The sequence below is a fragment of the Sprattus sprattus genome (genome assembly GCF_963457725.1).
Source record: "Sprattus sprattus genome assembly, chromosome: 14".
Lineage (NCBI taxonomy): Eukaryota > Metazoa > Chordata > Actinopteri > Clupeiformes > Clupeidae > Sprattus > Sprattus sprattus.
Genome location: NC_137912.1, coordinates 18,885,559 through 18,903,058, shown reverse-complemented (window position 1 = coordinate 18,903,058; position 17,500 = coordinate 18,885,559). Strand labels below are relative to the sequence as shown.

At 44.3% G+C, this 17,500-nt stretch overlaps 1 protein-coding gene across 1 annotated transcript in view; it reads right to left on the bottom strand.

The window, feature by feature from the left end:
• Positions 1-17,500, bottom strand: part of syn3 (synapsin III) — a gene marked incomplete at both ends in the record, with an annotated part of 96,093 nt that overhangs the window by 70,463 nt on the left and 8,130 nt on the right. The window contains 2 exons of the mRNA XM_080851444.1: positions 1,846-1,937; positions 12,994-13,051. Coding sequence (XP_080707570.1) covers positions 1,846-1,937; positions 12,994-13,051 — 150 coding nt within the window. The remainder of the gene's footprint in view (positions 1-1,845; positions 1,938-12,993; positions 13,052-17,500) is intronic.

Here is a 17,500-nt window from a genome sequence, read left to right as displayed (position 1 = left end):
AACCACATCTGGTTTGTCCGAGCCATGGATTTTATGTCTTTTTTTAGGCATATATTAAAACCCTGTTGTTATATCCAAACCTCTTTGGTTTGAAATATGCTTTCTATGCATAAATAAACCTGATTTAATATGAAACTATAAAGAGACCCCAGTGTTATGAGAATAACATATATAATTGTTGGGGTGGCAGCTAGGGAGAAGTCTATGCTCTGGGAGCAAGCTCAGGCCACAGTGATGTAAGGAGAGACATCTGGGGTTAATGCCAGAACCATGGCATGCAATTTCTCCCTCCATCTCCAAAGACATATGGCCCGTGCGAATCGCCTGGGACAGAGAGAGCAAATATGTCCCAAAACACCAAACGCCTTTGGTCTCCAGCCCCTGGGAACTATACAACGAGTTTATCTACGCGTTCATCTCTGGGAACGTGTCTCATGGTATGGATGGAACTGTCACTTGAAAAGCTTTGTTGGATAAGGGTTCGGAAGGCGCTCCCCCCCCCCCCCCCCCCCCTCGCCTATAGGTCCCAGGGTCTAGGAATAGAAACCAATATTATCGTGTTTTAATAAAGCTTTGCTTGGCTCTTTAAGCCGGCGGGGGCTTGAGAGTGAATTCCATTAGCTCATTTATTTAGATGAATATACACTTGGGTGCACTCCCACGACTCCCCCTGGCTTCACTGGGCCGGTTCCTATGGGATGGCGGCCACGGTAGCAATATCCTGGTCGCCGTCACAGGTTGGCCACTGCTGAACAGCCACAAATGGAGTAAAAAATAAAACCGATCTGTCAGACCAGCACTGAATCTGTCAATCACGAGTGGAAAGAAAAAGAGAGAACAGGAAAAAAGACAAATATTTTGACAGCTACTATGTTGGAGCTTTAGACATTGCTGTCATCCTGAATGCCAATTAATAAGGGTGCTTTGACAGAGCACCAATATATTTTTGATGAGTCACTGGCAATACAGGCTAATTCACCACTCTACCCCTCATACTGAACTAAGTAATTAATTTAGCCGTCATGACATGAACCAATTTGAACTGTCACTGCAGCAAGAGTGAAAAACTGTATACAAGGACACAGGTTTCACTCTTTGTAAATTCCCAGTCATGTTGGGCTGGCACAAAGGTGAAAAGGACTGCAGTCATGCTCTGCAGTGTTCAGTATTCAGCAGGTAAACTAAGATGCTAACATAGCACCGTGTGTATCTCATTAGCTAATTAGCTTAGCCAATCAGTGGCCCTAAACACACACAGACAGAAGTGGGTTAGCCAGACTGATGATGGAACACACTAATGGTAACTTCATGTAACACACTGATGCATGATGGGAAGGTGTGGAGTTCATTCATGTTCCAGTAAATGATTATACACGGTGTCTCACTATGTCACTAGTCAAAGTTTGAGCACATGGTACTTGCATTCATGGACTTGAATTAATTGTGCAAGTCTGTCAAAAGTACTTGATACAAACTTTCTTCGTACCACTGTGGAGTGTGCATAGACCCAAAATGCAACACATAGTATCCACTTAAAGCATGTGTGGATAATCATAAAGTGAAGTTTTGGCGACTTTTGTTTTTGATGTCAGGACCAGAAACCCACTATAAATACTGGAGAGCAAATCATCAGTATTTCTGTGTGTGTGTGTGTGTGTGTGTATGTGTGAGAGAGAAAGAGAGAGGGAGAGAGAGAGAGTATCTGTCTCTTTCACTCTCTCTCTCTCTCTCTCTTGCATGTCTCTTTTTTCATATTTAAATGGCTGTGCTCTCTTCCAATGAAGACGAATAAAACTCATTGCATAAATAAGCGTTCTTTTATGAGTTATAATGAGAATGCCTTACCTGACCACCTTAGTTCCACCTCTTGTGACCTGCATGTCGATCATGCAGCCGCTGCTGACATAGGAGGCTAAGTTGATCTCTGTGAACTCAGCCTGGGAGAGAACAAGAGAGAATGACAGTTAGAAAATGACAGTTACCTAAAGTTGAACATATAATGGTTCCACAGCACACTTAAAAATTCACTACAACCCTAATTAGGTTACATCACTGCAATATCAACATCTATTTTATCTAATCTAATTGCATAAATGGAAGAAAGTACACATTTAACAAAAATAGCTAGACAGGGTATCATTAGTGATAAAATACTGAACCATGTTCAAACATCTGTTCTGTTTTAATTTGGGGGCAGATGTGAGTGGCCCAGTATTTGTTCCTCCACAGTGCTACTGAGAGAGAGGGAGAGGGGCGGACATTAAAGACAGAGAAGACAGAATTTGTTCCTCCACAGCGTAAAAGACCCCAGACAGACACTTCATTACAGTCATTTTGCCGGAAATTCCAATTAGGAACAAGGGAAATTTGGAAGGAAGGATATTATGCCAATGTTCTGTGGATATTGCTGTTGTGGGACGAGAGAGAGCGTTAGATACAGGGTGCAGTGTGTGTGTGTGTGTGTGTGGGGTGGGGGTGGGGGGGGGGGGGGGGCAGTGTGCAAAAACGAGAAAAACATAAAGACAGCCAGAGAGACAGAGAGGGAGACAGTCAGAGAGAGAGAAAGGGACAGAATAAAATGTTGTGGGGTATGTGGGGTAAGACAGTTCGAATGATAGAGAGAACGACCTTTGTGGGGTAAGAGAGAGTGAAAAAGAGAGTGAAAAAGAGGGAGAGAGACAGAGTAGCAGTGTAACAATAAGATCCTGAAGAGAAAGGAAGGCCATTCCCTGAAGTATGTGTGTGTGTGTGTGTGTGTGTGTGTGTGTGTGTATGTGTGTGTGTGTGTGTGTGTGTGTGTGTGTGTGTTTGTGTGTGTGTGTGCGTGCGCTAAATTGAGTTATCCCCCTGCTGTCTGCTGCCTCTGCCTCTAAGCCTTCACTGGCCTTGTGATGCCCGTCGCTGGGATACCCTAACAACTTAATCAAGCTCTGTGAAACACTCAGATGATATGTGTGTGTGTGTGTTTGTGTGTGTGTGTGTGTGTGTGTGTCTTATTGTCTGATTTGTGAATAAAGTGGGTATGTTTTGTCTGTGTGTGTGTGTGGTGGTGGTGATTTTGGTGGTTGTGGTGTGTGTGTGTGCGTGTGCGTGTGTCTGTGTGGGTGTGTTGGTGGTGGGGGGGGGGGGGGGGGGGGGGTTGTCTGGGGGAAGATCTCAGGTATAGACAGAGACCACATCAGGGAATAACGCCTGAGGGACAGACAGAGTATTCTATCATGCCATATTTCCCCAGAGATTGATGCATATTACCCTCTAATGACAGGCATTAAAAGTATTCCCTATAGTAATACAAAAGCATTATGATGTCCATGGTCTGATTACTTCTTTCAAGGATTCGTTTTCGTAATTTAAGACAGGGGTCATATGTGTAGGGTAGGTATGCATCTAGTATTACCACATAGGGCCACTATGTAGCTAGCACACTCTCATTAAAATACTATAATTCCCTTAACACAGAGGTTTACACAGTGCATTTGAATTCCACCCAACACAATACACATAACCCATCTAAAGCAATACGTGCTGCAATACTACTACTACTGCTACTACTACTACTACTACTACTACTACTACTACTATCTGTGTGTTAATGTGTGCTTTTGAGTGTGTGTGTGTGTGTGTGTGTGTGTGTGTGTGTTGGGGGGGGGGGTTCAGATAGAATGGAGGGATGAAAAGTGAGAGAGGCATTTTGGACTGATATCTGACGTCATACTTTTCATTTGTGTAACATCAAGTAGCTCTTAAAAACAGAGGATATGAGCTTTATTTTTCATCCTTTCAGAGAACAACTCAAACACACACATATGTACAGAATGATGTACTATTTTACAACCTTTTCACAGTCTTATCTTCCATTTTATGATCCATTTCATGAGTTCCAGTTGTGAAATGAACCCAGGTGCAGGTAGATATCTAGAAATTCGTTTTTCAACTGCCATGGCAGTTTTTTTACTGACAAAGACATATATTCAAAATGTATATGCCAAACAATACAATTCTATAAGAAGCCAAATCTGACATGTTCATTAGTCACCGTAAACAACAACGCCATGCTCTACAGCTTGTCTGATGTTCCACTGTGCAGAAATAAATTAAGCACCAAGGTATTTAATGTGGTTGAAAAGCCTTTGAATTCATCTAAGGGGGGAGAGAGAGGGGGGAGAGAGAGAGAGAGAGAGAGAGAGAGGCCAAGTGAAAAGGGAGGCTGAGACTGAGGCGTTAAAATGTTCCTCAATGACTCCGACCACCAAACTCTCCTCCTGGCATCCCCAACACAGCCAGCAAATCAGGGGTCATCTGTGCAAGCATTATGTTTGGCTGCCGCTGCATTGGGGAGTGCGTGACAGAGGACACAAAAGCAGATGTAAACTCAAATCACCCGTCTATTTTAACGGCACAACCAAAGATGCTTGAACTTTAACGTACAGCTGAATACACTGGGAGAGTAAGGTGGTACAAAACCACTTTGATTTAAATAACTGAGTGCAAGTAAAATGGGGTGGATGACTCTGGCTGTGTGGAATTTAGGTTGGTAAGGATTCAAATACAACCATACTACATCTAAATATGGTAGTAGAACATCTACCAGTGGGCATTTGGGCATTACAGTAGTAAATTCATCAGTTTTGATAATCAGATTATCATCAGACGGTCCTAAAGCAGATTAGATTCTGAGCTTTAGGACAAATGAGGTTAACTGTCCAATTCTTTGGCAAGCATGCCTCTTGCCTCTTGGCCATATTTCACAACAGCAAAACAAGAGCAGTCTCTCAGACCTGCCCCCCCTACCTTCTCTCATTTTCCAAGAAAATAAGAATAAGGCAGCAATCTCATTTACAGGACGTTGCAGGAGCCCTTGCCATGCAGAGTGGAGTGCCTCAAGGACACATGCTTGGCCCTGTTCCTTGGTGATTCTCCTGCTCTCCTGCAAAGATACGCTACATTGAGAGAAACATCTGTGCACTGTGCAGTCTCAGTCTTGCCAAGGAAAGCCTTGAAGACAGCAAAGGCAAACACACACACACACACACACACACACACACACACACACACACACACACACACACACACACACACACACACAGACACAGACACACACATGCTCGGACAGTAAAAAGTGACACAGGCACACACACGCGCGCACTGAATAACAACCTTTGGCAGAAAAACAATCTCCTCTGCAAGAGCCTGCACTGACGTTCTCTATGACCAGATAAACCCATGAGCTTTTTTCCTTTTCTGTTTTGGCAAAGTCAGTCAAATGCTAGACTAAAACTGACTGGTTGGCTATATCAAGGAAGTGTCATCAGTGACCGCCATTGGTCGAGGACAGAAGGAGACAGAAAAAGAGAGAGAGAGAGAGAGAGACAGAAGACTGAGGGAAAGAGAGAGAGTGAAACAGAAAGAGACAGCAAGGGAGAGAGTAAGAAAGACAGAATAAGAGAGAGAAAGAGAGAGAGAGACATACAGACAGAAGGCCGAGGGAAAGAGAGAAAGGGAAACAGAAAGATACATAAAAAGGGAGAGAGTGAGAGAGACAGAAAAAGAGAAAGAGAGAGAGATAGATAAACAAACTGCAGACTGAGGGAAAGAGAGAGAGAGAGACAGAGTGAGAGAGAGAGAGAGAGAGAGAGAGAGACAGAAAGACACAGAAAGTGATAGAGAGGAGAGACAGAGAGAACTGGATCGGTTTCAGAGTGCCATGGTTACTGTCAGGGTTATGCATTCAGGGCTTGTTTTGGATGCCTTCCTGGCCTGGGAAAAGAAAACAGGAAACAGACCAGGGGACAAATGGCCCCCAGAGCTGATCCCTCTTTCTCTCTGTCCACCCATGCTATCTGTATGGATGACATCTCCCCACAGACCTCTATGAAGTAGCCCTGGACTAGTGCAGCGCTTGGAACTGATCTGAAAGGCTGTGGAAAGGGGGCAGAAAGTTAGACACCCCGAGTCACTGGTGCCATTGTCTACAACTGTCTGCCCTGATAGACTAATGATCTCCATTGCCAAGATACAGTATAAATGGATGGATGGCTGGATAGATAGATAGATAGATAGAAAGATAAATAGATAGATAGACGGATAGATTGATAGACAGATCGATCATAAATTCATTTCATAAATTCATTCCATTATTTCTTTTATCATAAATCTCCCCTGACCCGTGCAAGTGTGTGTGTGTGTGTGTGTGTGTGTGTGTTGTGTGTGTGTGTGTGTGTGTGTGTGTGTGTGTGTGTGTGTGTGTGTGTGTGTGTGTGTGTGTGTGTGTGTGTGTGAATATGATATGCTGTGTGTGCAAAATTCCGGAAGTGTTGTCTTAGATGGAGGAGACTGTGGTTTAAAATGAAGCATTTGAATATATAATTAAAGGCTGAGGTCTATACTGATTATTGTACTGAGTGTGTGGTTTTGAAGTTCAGGAAATGTGTCTGGCGATTGCGATAAACTGTAAACGTCCTCATTGTCTAAAACCACATCACTCGTTTTCCTTAGTCGTGTCTCACCTGTGGTGCACCGTATCATTATTGTTGAGTGCACCCTGGAATATTCACTCCGTTCAGGGTGCTGTTTAGGTTTCGGCTTGGCTGGGAACACAACAGTGCACAACAGGCTCCACCGCGGCAGCCACTCACTCATGACAAAGAGAGGGCCTTAAACCGAGCAACCGCCCCCAGATTCGACGCTTCGGATGCTGCCAGCTCCCCTACGCCACCAACACATTTCTTTCCCCCTCCTGTCCAGCACTCATCAGTCAAAGCCGCGGCACAAAGCCTGTCCGGGAATCCTGGTGGGTATTTCTGGGAGATTCTTTTTAAACTGGTGTCACTGAGTTTAGAAAGGCCAGAGACTGGTTTACTGCAAAGGGGGGAGAAAGCTTCAGGTCACCTGAGAGCTAAGAGAGAGAGAGAGAGAGAGAGAGAGAGAGAGAGAGAGAGAGAGAGAAAACCTGATCTATCTATTGATATCCAAAAGGGAAACTGTTGTGTTGCAACAGCACACAGCATGTGTTTGACTCTGTGTACGAAATGGGTAAATGTCCCAGGACACAAACAAGCTCTGTTACTTAACAGGATCAGGGAGAGGGGAATGGGATGGGAGGGCGGGAAAGGATAATTGTTGTGTTGGGTGGGGTGGGGGGGGTATGTGTGTTGTTGTTTTTCTTGCTCTGTGTAACTCCAAATAAGAAAAATAAAACATTTGTACCAAAATAAATGGAACAGGATCACGTGCAGCCAGGAGCAAACCTCCCACCTCATCTTCAGTCAGCAAAGGAACTGTGCTTTTAAAATAAGAAATCAAATGGCCGTGGCAGTAAGAATAGCACAGGACAGCGTTTGCCTGCTTCTTTTTTTAAGCTAGCCGGGCAGTGTTTCGCTGCTTCTCCCGTCACATGGGTCCATATTTAGCTGCGGCCCTTTCACCAACGTTCAACCTCTCATTTAACGGCCCATTATGTCCCCCTGTAAAATAAACACTCGTGCCTCCCCCCCATCGCGCCCCCCCCCCCCCCCCCCTGAGTATATGCAAGCACTGCTCTACCAATGTGGGGACTCTTAAATTAGGTACTGCAGATAAACCGAGAAACCATGCGTGTGGACGTGCACGTGAGTGTGTGGGTGAGGACATCTGTGCTTGTATGCATGTGTGAGTGTGTGTGTGTGTGTGTGGTTGTGTGACTCTGTGTGTTTGTGTGTGTGCATGAAGGCGTGTGTGTGTGTGTGTGTGTTTGTGAGGGGGGGGGGGGGGGGGTGGCGGTGAGGTGTGCATATATGTTTTTGTGTTTTGTGTGCATACGTTTGTGTGTATGTGTGTGTGTATATGTGCATTTGTGTCTCTTCTAAGGCTGATGCTTGCGGTGATCCGGTGGTTCTCAAATAGTTTCCGTATTGACAGAAGTGGTTGCCCCCTCTGACAGGGCAGCTATCTTTTAACCCAGATGTCCATCATCAAACAGCAGACCATTTGCAGATGTTGACTTATACACTAGCTGATTCATTTGATATATTTTAAGAACCTGCATTTAGATCTCATATACCCAAACAGACTTATCCAGATGTAAACAGTAAACCTGACTACCATCACTAATTACCTCTGGCAGCTGAAGATGAGAAAAGTCTGACACACACAGGTCCTCTGTTGCATGAGAATGAATATAAAAGTTACTACTGTGTGCTCCTTGGGTGTCGGACCGAAGGCCTTGCTGTTGTTAGCACAGGAGCGCAGGTGTACTTGTCTTTGCTTTTCTGATGCACACATAGCAACTGAAACTAGCAAGGGACTGGCAACAGCAAAGCCAGTTTCCTGCTAAAATGCATACCTTCACTGAGCTGCAAATAGCTTATAGGGATCAAGGTGTCTGTGAAATGTGAATGTAAATATTAAAGGTTTAATGCTGAATTTAGAAACAAACAGTTTCGGTGTCGTGAATATGGCTGACCTGGCCCCGCGGCCTGGGTGGCACTGCACCCTGTGTGGCATAGCCTAAAGAAGACCTGGGCAACTCATCGACGGGGAATGTCTACCATCTATGGCCCTGCCAAGCTCTGTCCAGATGCCCCCTTACACTGGTATCAGACCTTGCAGCGGGAACATAAACAGCGATGTCACCTCACCACGGCCAACAGGCTTGTTTGATAAAACGGAGAGGATTATAAAGCCCCCTCCACCCATTGGCACGATGCCAACAGACATGGGGCATTATGGGTAGACCTGGTAGCGTGCCACCCTTGCTGAGTTCATGGCTCTGGAGAACAGATGTGGTCCAAGGGACCACCTGCCAGGGCAGGGCTGCTTCTCTCAAAGGGAAACCGCGCTGAGCAAAACCAGCCGACAAAATTACGTCCTCGTAGGTAGTTGGAGAGCTCCTTGACGACTTAATCATCCAATTTGCTATTGGTGAAACTGCCTTGGTCTTAGTCAGGAAAAACAGCCATCTTGAAGAAAAGGTGTGGGAGCTATGAGTGTACCGAATACCAGCACGCATCCACTGTCAGTTTAATCCACTCCAGCAGCGCCCATTACACATCTGCACCCTTTGCATTGACGTCAGTGCCGTATCTCGACAATTCACAATGCACTTGGGCATCACACAGGCATGGCTACAGGGGAAAAAAAAAATTAAAATCACTTATTGGCAGAGGCGTAAAAACCAAATTGGAGCACGTCTCTTGGATTTTAAAGCGAGAGGCTGCAGAATTATCAGCGCTTACTGGGGATGGAAAGAGCCCTGCTTGTGGCGGGAGCAGAGGCCGCTGCGGCTCTGGAAGAGGCTCAAAGAGTGCCACTTGAGGGGATGAGATAACATATGGAAGGGCCGCGAGAACAGAATCAAGGACACTTGTAGTAAACAAGATCCACTAAGTGAACATCAAGGCCGGGGGCAGCTCAGGGTCAAGTCGTGTTCCCCTTTCCTGAGGGTACGTAAGGCAAGGCAAGGCAGCCGGTTGGAAATGCTATGCGGATGGTAGCCAGTGCCGGGCCGAATCTGTGTCAGTTCCTGTCAGGGCAGACTGTGCAACCAGCCACCTGGGCAGCCTGGATCGCCTGAAGCAAACAGGGCACTCAGTGGGAACTCTTGTGAGGACAGAAACAGGGACGCAAATAAAACCAAAATGTCTTTGCTTTATTTTTTGAAGAGCAAAATGAGCATTTAATGAACGTGTTCTACTACCTATACACAAGCATATGGCAGCATGTGAGCTAGCTATTAGTAATATATATTTATAGAAATATCTGTTTGTGGAGAATTCGGCAGTCACAGACATGCAAAGACGCTTAGTGTAACCTTTTCTCAGTAACAAGGCTTTGAATTCTTATCCAAATCATTATTGGCATAGGATCTATTTGAACAACTTTCAAAATCTCTTCTTGTCAATGTCCATCTTACCATTATCACTGGGCTGCTATCAGTAGCTGGAAAAGACTGGTGGGCGAGTGTTCTCTTGGATTGATCTGTTCACATGAACAAACTAAACTCATAGCACACAATCAGGTCTACTACAACATGGCAACATGTAAGCTAGCACACTAGAGCCTTTAAAAAAAAGACAGGGTGTTGGAAACATGCTGTGAACTGCGTGCTGTTGCTATGCTATCTTCCCACTTTATTCAGAGTGTCTAGACTTGTGGTGTAGCGCTACATATAGATTGGCCACCAAAACTATGGAAAATCAAAAAATACAACATGTAATGCAATGTTAGCCCTTCTCGCAAACATCTGGCAGACTAACTGTAGCCACTGCGTGAGTCTGTCTTGAGTCTGCTGCGCACATGAAAAATAGTGTGCTAGAAGGAATATCTCAGTTCTTCTGAAGCTTTTTGGTTGGTTAATACAGTAAATTTCCAGTTACTATGTACAGAGCCCGAAGCAACTATTGTTGTGATAGCTATCTGAATGTGAAGGCACTTTGCGTGTCCAAGACCAAATAACTCACCCCAGCTGTGATGAGCATGGATGGTGAGCAGTGAGTAGGAAAATCTACATAAAAGTCTTGGCCTCTAGCTTGGACGTATTTATACCAGGCAGCGTTCTAGCACCCAGGCCAGCAGCCCTGCTAATGTAAACCTCAGGTGGACTCTATCTGTGTGTGGCGCACATTTATACCAACAGACTGGCCAGCTAAATGTACGTGTGTTTGTGTGTGTCTGTGTGTGTGTGTGTGTGTGTGTTTGTGTGTGGAGATGCATACAGATGCAAATGCATAGGCCTCATTGTCTACTCAGGTCCAGGTCAGGTCAGGTCAGTTCAGTGTGTGTGTGTGTGTGTGTGTGTGTGTGTGTGTGTGTGTGTGTGTGTGTGTGTGTGTGTGTGTGTGTGTGTGTGTGTGTGTGTGTGTGTGTGTGTGTGTTTGTGTGTGTGTGTGTGTGTGAGAGTGTGTGAGAGAAAGAGAGAGAGAGAGAGAGAGAGAGAGAGAGAGAGATTGAGAGAGAGAGAGATAGAGAGCATTTAGAGATGCTCGACAGTAGAACTTTACTGCACTATCAGGACATCTCAGCCCCCTGATTTTTTCTTTTCCTAGGAGCCCATAAGGCCTGTCCGTATGGTCTGGGTGGTCTACGCTTCTCTCTCTCCAAGGCACACACTTATCCTCACCAGCTGGTACCTTATATGGCAATGGGCACGAGAAGCACAGGACTACTTGGGCTTTTTGTGGGGGTGTGAGGGAGAACCAGAGCTGACAGGAATAGGGGAGAGTATGAGAGAGAAAGAGTGAGAGGAAGGGAGAGGGAGAAAGTGATAGAGGTAAATACAGAAGGGAAGAGAGAAAGAGGGTTACAGTAAATGAGATGTCAAGAGCATGTGAGAAAATTGGGAAGAGGGGAGGCAAATGAGAGAATGGAGGGAAAAGAACAAAAGAGAGAAAATTAAAGGATGGAGTGAAAGAAAAAGAACGAGGGAGTGGAATTGAAGGGGAGGACATGGGGATGAAAGGGAAGGTATTTATTTGTCATTTTCAAAGCCCTGCAGCACTTTCACATAGGACTGTGCCTCTTTCCTCTCCACTCTCCCTCCATTTTTTGTCTCAAGCTTTCTGTAACGAGTAAAAGAAAAGGGAAAAGTAAGAAAAAACACACTCCACAAAGTTCAGCCAAGTTGGGCAGGTTGAGAAATCGGGCATTCATCACCATGGCAACAAAGGACAGAGCTGTTTCTGGACGATGGTGAAACAAAAAAGAAGGGGAAAAAAGGACTGCGGCATTCGAGGACGCAGAGTGTCTTACGCGACACCATTACTGATATGGCAAACGTCTTGATTTACCGGCACTCGTTAATGCCACATCGCATCTTTATAGAAGGTCGTTAGGCTAGGCTGCAGCAGGCTTGAGAGGACATTTTTATTATTATTGTTTTCTCTCTCTCTCTCTCTCTCTCTCTCCCTCTCTTTCTCTTTCTCTTTGCACTTTCACTACCTGCCCCCTGGGGGAGTTTTCTCTCCAGCCAGCCAAAAGAAACCACCACTTCCCCACAACAGAACGCCATGCAGCCACAACAACCAAAGCCGGGCAAACAGACACCCTCTTAAAAAAGCAGTTTGCCGGCTCTTTTTTCCTCCTCTCTCCCATAAAATCCCACCCTTTCATTTCAAAGACAAATCAAGAGGGGGCTGAATGGCTAGCAGATGTATGGCACCACCAGTGGCTTTTCTGCGGGGAGAGCGAGATGCTATCTCTCCACTGTCGTTCTGTATGTCTAGACTTTGGTACAGCGCTACGTATACATTGGCAACCGGACCTACTGAAAATTCATAAACACATGTACACATAAGGACACGCCATGAGGTCATGCGAAGGCTATCTCATTTCAGGCCCTGGTCATGTGTATTAAATCAGCTGCATAACATGACAGGACATTTCAATTTCAAATTTTAGATATAGTAGAACAATAACCTTTTAGATATACGTAGCTTGTCTTAATGGTAGTAATACAAAACTTAGGAATTTCATGCTCACATCATGACCATGAGTCAGTTTTTTACTTCCAAAAATGGCTCGGTATTCAGCAAATGACAGAGAAAGTCTTTTAAGTGTTTTAAAATGCAACGGCTCTATGTTATCTGCAAAACTGTGTTGAACTTATAAAGACGCAGTAAATGTTAACATTAGCCAGTAATGGACCAGGTCCCTAGCAGAAAAGATATATCAGAGCTATTCCTACTCATGTAGATACCCATCAGGTACTTGAGCAGAAGATGCAGTGCTGGAGTGGAGGACTCCAACAAGAGAACAACTAGCGGACGTTGCCACAGCAAAGGCCTCACAGTACAACCTGAACAGGAGCATTAGTTGTTCACTTAATTCAATTCAATTCAGTTCAGCTCAGTTCAATTCAATTCATGAAGCATTTGTCTCCAAAGCCTTAACTCTGAGTATCAATGTGGCTTGATGTATTTCAGTCTTATATAACTAATATCATAATCATCATTTACTGTGGGACAGGACATACAGTATGTCAGGGTAATATTATTACAGTAACATGGTGTGGCTACCAACCTGCTCAACGCGGATCTCGTACTCTCCATTGAGCTTCCTTCCCCGGAAGTACTTTGCCCTGGAACAACAAGAAAAGTGACGGTAAGTAACAAAATATATATTGCATTTATTTATGTCAGATACTTTTGTTCAAAGTGATTGATATATAGATATACAGATATACAGTTTCATCAGTATGCAATCCCTAACTGAGCTCATGTTACTAGCACCTCACTCTACCTGTTGAGCTAGTGGGACTATGTATGAACGAGATTAAACTATTTTTCACAAAGACTTCTTCGTTTTTCATCATTGCTGATGCTAACATGTCATGTAACCCTAGAACATTAGAGTCAGAATGAACCAAATCAGAGCCTCGTCTCTGGGAAAGTCAAGTCTGTCTGCATCAAGAGACAGGGCTGGTTATTCATTATGGATTCCATGAATGGTATTTGTATTGCTGGGCCTCATAGTGTTTTGCCTGTCTGATGCAAATTATAAATATAAACAGCGCGTGTGACCGGCCAGGCAGACAACTTGTGACTGCTCGGACCTTCCAGCGTGTTATGAGATGACATCACACAGTGAGCTGGCAGACATAATTTCATATTCCTTTTTCATTAAATAGTTAGGCAGAGACAGAAAGAGACAGGGATAGAAAGAAAGAATTAGAGACAGAGAGGGAGGGAAGGAGGGAGGAAGACAGAAAGAGAAAAGGAGGAAAGAGAGGGGAGAGAGAGAAAGAGTGAGGGAGAAAGAGAGAAGAAATAGGAGAGAGAGAGAGAGAGAGAGAGAGAGAGAGAGAGAGACAGACAGACAGACTTCCATACAGGAAACAGAGGTATAACTCAATCTCCGTGGAATGAGAACATTAAGGGATGATGCAATGCCATCCAACTCTGTTTTTGGTTGATTTTGGTTCTTGGGAACCTCTGCCCAGTAGCTGAGCCACAAACACAGCCCTTGTTCTCCTCCGTCTGGGCATATCCCTCTGTGTATCCACATCCATGTTGTCATCACCCTGTTTCCAAGGGCACCGACCAGCTATATGAACAAGTCCAAACACTGTACAAGTACTGTGTAAAAGGTTTGCCATTAAAATAAGGCACTGTGGCACTGGGATTGCCCAGTGTACAGTAGTCCACCTGAAGATGACCTGCTTTAGTCGGGGAAGTAATCAGTTTTTCCCCCTTGGAGACGGTTTACTCCCTGACCTTGGTTACATGTGGTAGGGACTTTCACTGGTTGACTGACCTATATGCTCACAGGATAGAAGTCATTTTTAAATACACACACACACACACACACACACACACACACACACACACACACACACACACACACACACACACACACACACACACACACACACACTCATCCTCTTCCTCTGGCCTGGATTCAGTGCAGCTCTTCCCCACATTTCATTATTGTTGGAGGCGTTCACTCTATCCCTAAGAGCATCTTGTTTTTAACTTCTCCCAGCTGTTGTGAATCTTAGCATCTGGATGCTGGACCCACCCACCACCACCCCTCATCTCCAACTCATTCATCTTAGACAGCTGTAGCTCAGCTACTTCTTACTTCTGACACCCAGAGAACAGATAACTCTGGGTCACATCTGACATGGACCTGGAATAAAGCTTTCAAAGAGCTAGCATGGATATGGACTAGACATGAATCAAATATGGTCCTCTTTGAGGATTGTAGTTTTTTTTACAAGTCATTCCAGAAATATCTTGATCTAGAATTTACATTAACTTCCATTCATAATGGTTGCTCGAGCTCATTATGATGTTTTCAAATGAAACCTTCACTTGGTAACATTCTTATCACATAGCTGTGATCGTACTCTCCAAAGGGTTAATGTGGCATAGATGGGGCATGGATACATCTGGCCTGGATCTTGCAGAGTCAGCCATCATCTGCCTATACACTGTAAATCACTGTAGGAGAAACACACTATCATCCCTGAGCCATCGCCGCGCATTTTCAGTGTGTCTTTTTGGAAGGCATAACCAGGCTGTATGAAAGTTCAAAAGCAGACATCTGCTGTGTCCTTACTAGACTGCCAAACACGTCCACGCTACAAAAGGAGTGAGAAAATTTACGGTAGCAGAGATAAAAAGAGAAACATTCAGAGGTGAGTCACCTCTCTGTACCGGCCAGCTGAGAACACATACCTCTTTACAGCAGTATGTCTTACAGACACAAACCTGAAACTGGGAGTTAATGAAACCAAACCCATAGGCATATACAGGCAGTGACCAAGCATGTGGAGACCTGCATGACAGTGCTTGTATTTTATGTTTTATTCTGGTAAAAAGGCCCACATATTGTGATGATATCTAAATTTAAATGGTTACCTTGTGGCTTGGGTAAATAAGAGTCATTCTGACGGCAAGAATTCCTCTCTATCTCTCTCTCTCACACACACACACACACACACGTGCATATGATCTCTCTCTCTCTCTCTGACACACACACACACAAACATATGTGTTCTTACTCCCTCACACACAAACTCACACAGATACACACAGACACATACAGATTAGAGGTCGACCGATATGGGTTTTTCTATAACCGATGCCGATGCCGATACTTAGAGGTCAGGTTTAACCGATAGCCGATATGGGCTGCCGATTTTTTTTGGCCGATTTTTAGGGCCGATATCTAAAAGTTTTCCCATTAATTTGCATGCTAAAGCGTCACAGTAATAAGTAGATGCACACAATTTTACTCCCCTACTAGTATCTTAAGTCTGAAGTCCGTGCCCCCGTACATACACACACAGACACACAGCCTAATACTTACAAACATCCATAATCTAGGAATCCAGAGAACCCCCCCTTTTTTTGAATGTATTATTTATGTTATTATTATTTTAGTTATTCTTTTCTTCAATGTATACACATATATGTATGTGTACAGACTATGATTTGTCTTTATTTTAGGGTTGCTGTCTGGGCCGTGGGAGGGGGGAGGGGGGGAGGGAGAACTCTTTGTAAAACTTGAATCAGTCACATTTTATGTTTTCATGTGTTGTTACTTCAAGAAAACAATACAACATTTTTTTTTTTTTTTTTTTTTTAATCGGCCGATGTCGATAGATTAAAAAATGACAAATATCGGCCCGATACATCGGCCGACCGATATATCAGTCGACCTCTAATACAGATACTCTCTCTCTATCACACACACAGATGTTCTCTCTCTCTACCACAAACACACACACACACACACACACACACACACACACACGTGTTCTCTCTCTCTAATACACAGAAAAAAATACACACACACACACAAACACACACACACACACACACTACACGCACCAAGACATACACAAACACATATCCACAAATCTCTCATATGCACACCATCCCACAAGTGTTCACACACACACACACACACACAAATACACACACTCACACACACGCAGATATGTTCTCTCTCCCTCTAACACACACACACACTCTCTCTCACACACACACACACACACACACACACACACACACACACACACACACACACACACACACACACAACACACACAAATATAAACACAGTCACACACACTCACACCCATATATGTTCTCTCTATCTCTAACATACACACGCACACACACACACACACAGACTAACACACTCTCACACGCACACAGATATTTTCTCTCTCTCACACAGACAGCATGTTGACGAGCTCAGGAGGGGCACCCACTGTGGTTCCGGCCCCTCAGGCCTGGCTCCTAGCAATGTCCAGTGTCACAGAAGCCCAGAGTGGACTAAGACAAAGTGCTGTGGCTGCTAATAATGAAAGAAAAACAACATTCTCCTTCTCCAGTGAACGCCATACACTCACACACTTAAAATGACTCACAGGCAATCAGGGCCAGTCACGCAAGGGTGTAAGAAAAGGTGAAAAAGATTGTTCTTTTCTTTTTGAGGATTGAGAGAAAGAGGGAAAGATAGAGAGAGAGGTGTTGTGAAATAACCCAGAGATCAGAACCAGGTGAATGAAAGGAAATTGATGGAAATGAAAAGCATCATGGGGAAAGTTTCAGACAAAAACTAAAGGAAAAGAGAGGAGAGAGAGTGAAAGAGGCAGGCAGGTATTCAAAGAGGAATGATCAGAAAGAGAGACGTATCGTGGTGGAAATGCAAAGAGAGAAAGGGATAGAGAGACAGAGAGAGAGAGGACAGCGTGTTGCTATGTCTGCTGAGAGTGATGCTGCATGGCGCTGCTGTACCTCAGCAAGAGAGAGAGAGAGAGAGGGAGAGAGAGAGAAAAAAAAGTCAGAGAAAGAGAGCAAGAAAAGAGTGAGAAGTAGAGAGAGAGAGGACATAGAGAGGGAGAGACAGAGAAAAAGAGAGAAAAGAGTCAGAGAGGAAAAAAGAAAGACAAAGAGAGGTATGCAATATATACTGTATGTTGTTTTGATTGATGCTAAGACACATTTTATGAAACAATTCACCATTTACTCAGCATCATTGTTACTGTATAACTGTTACCACTCTCTGGACT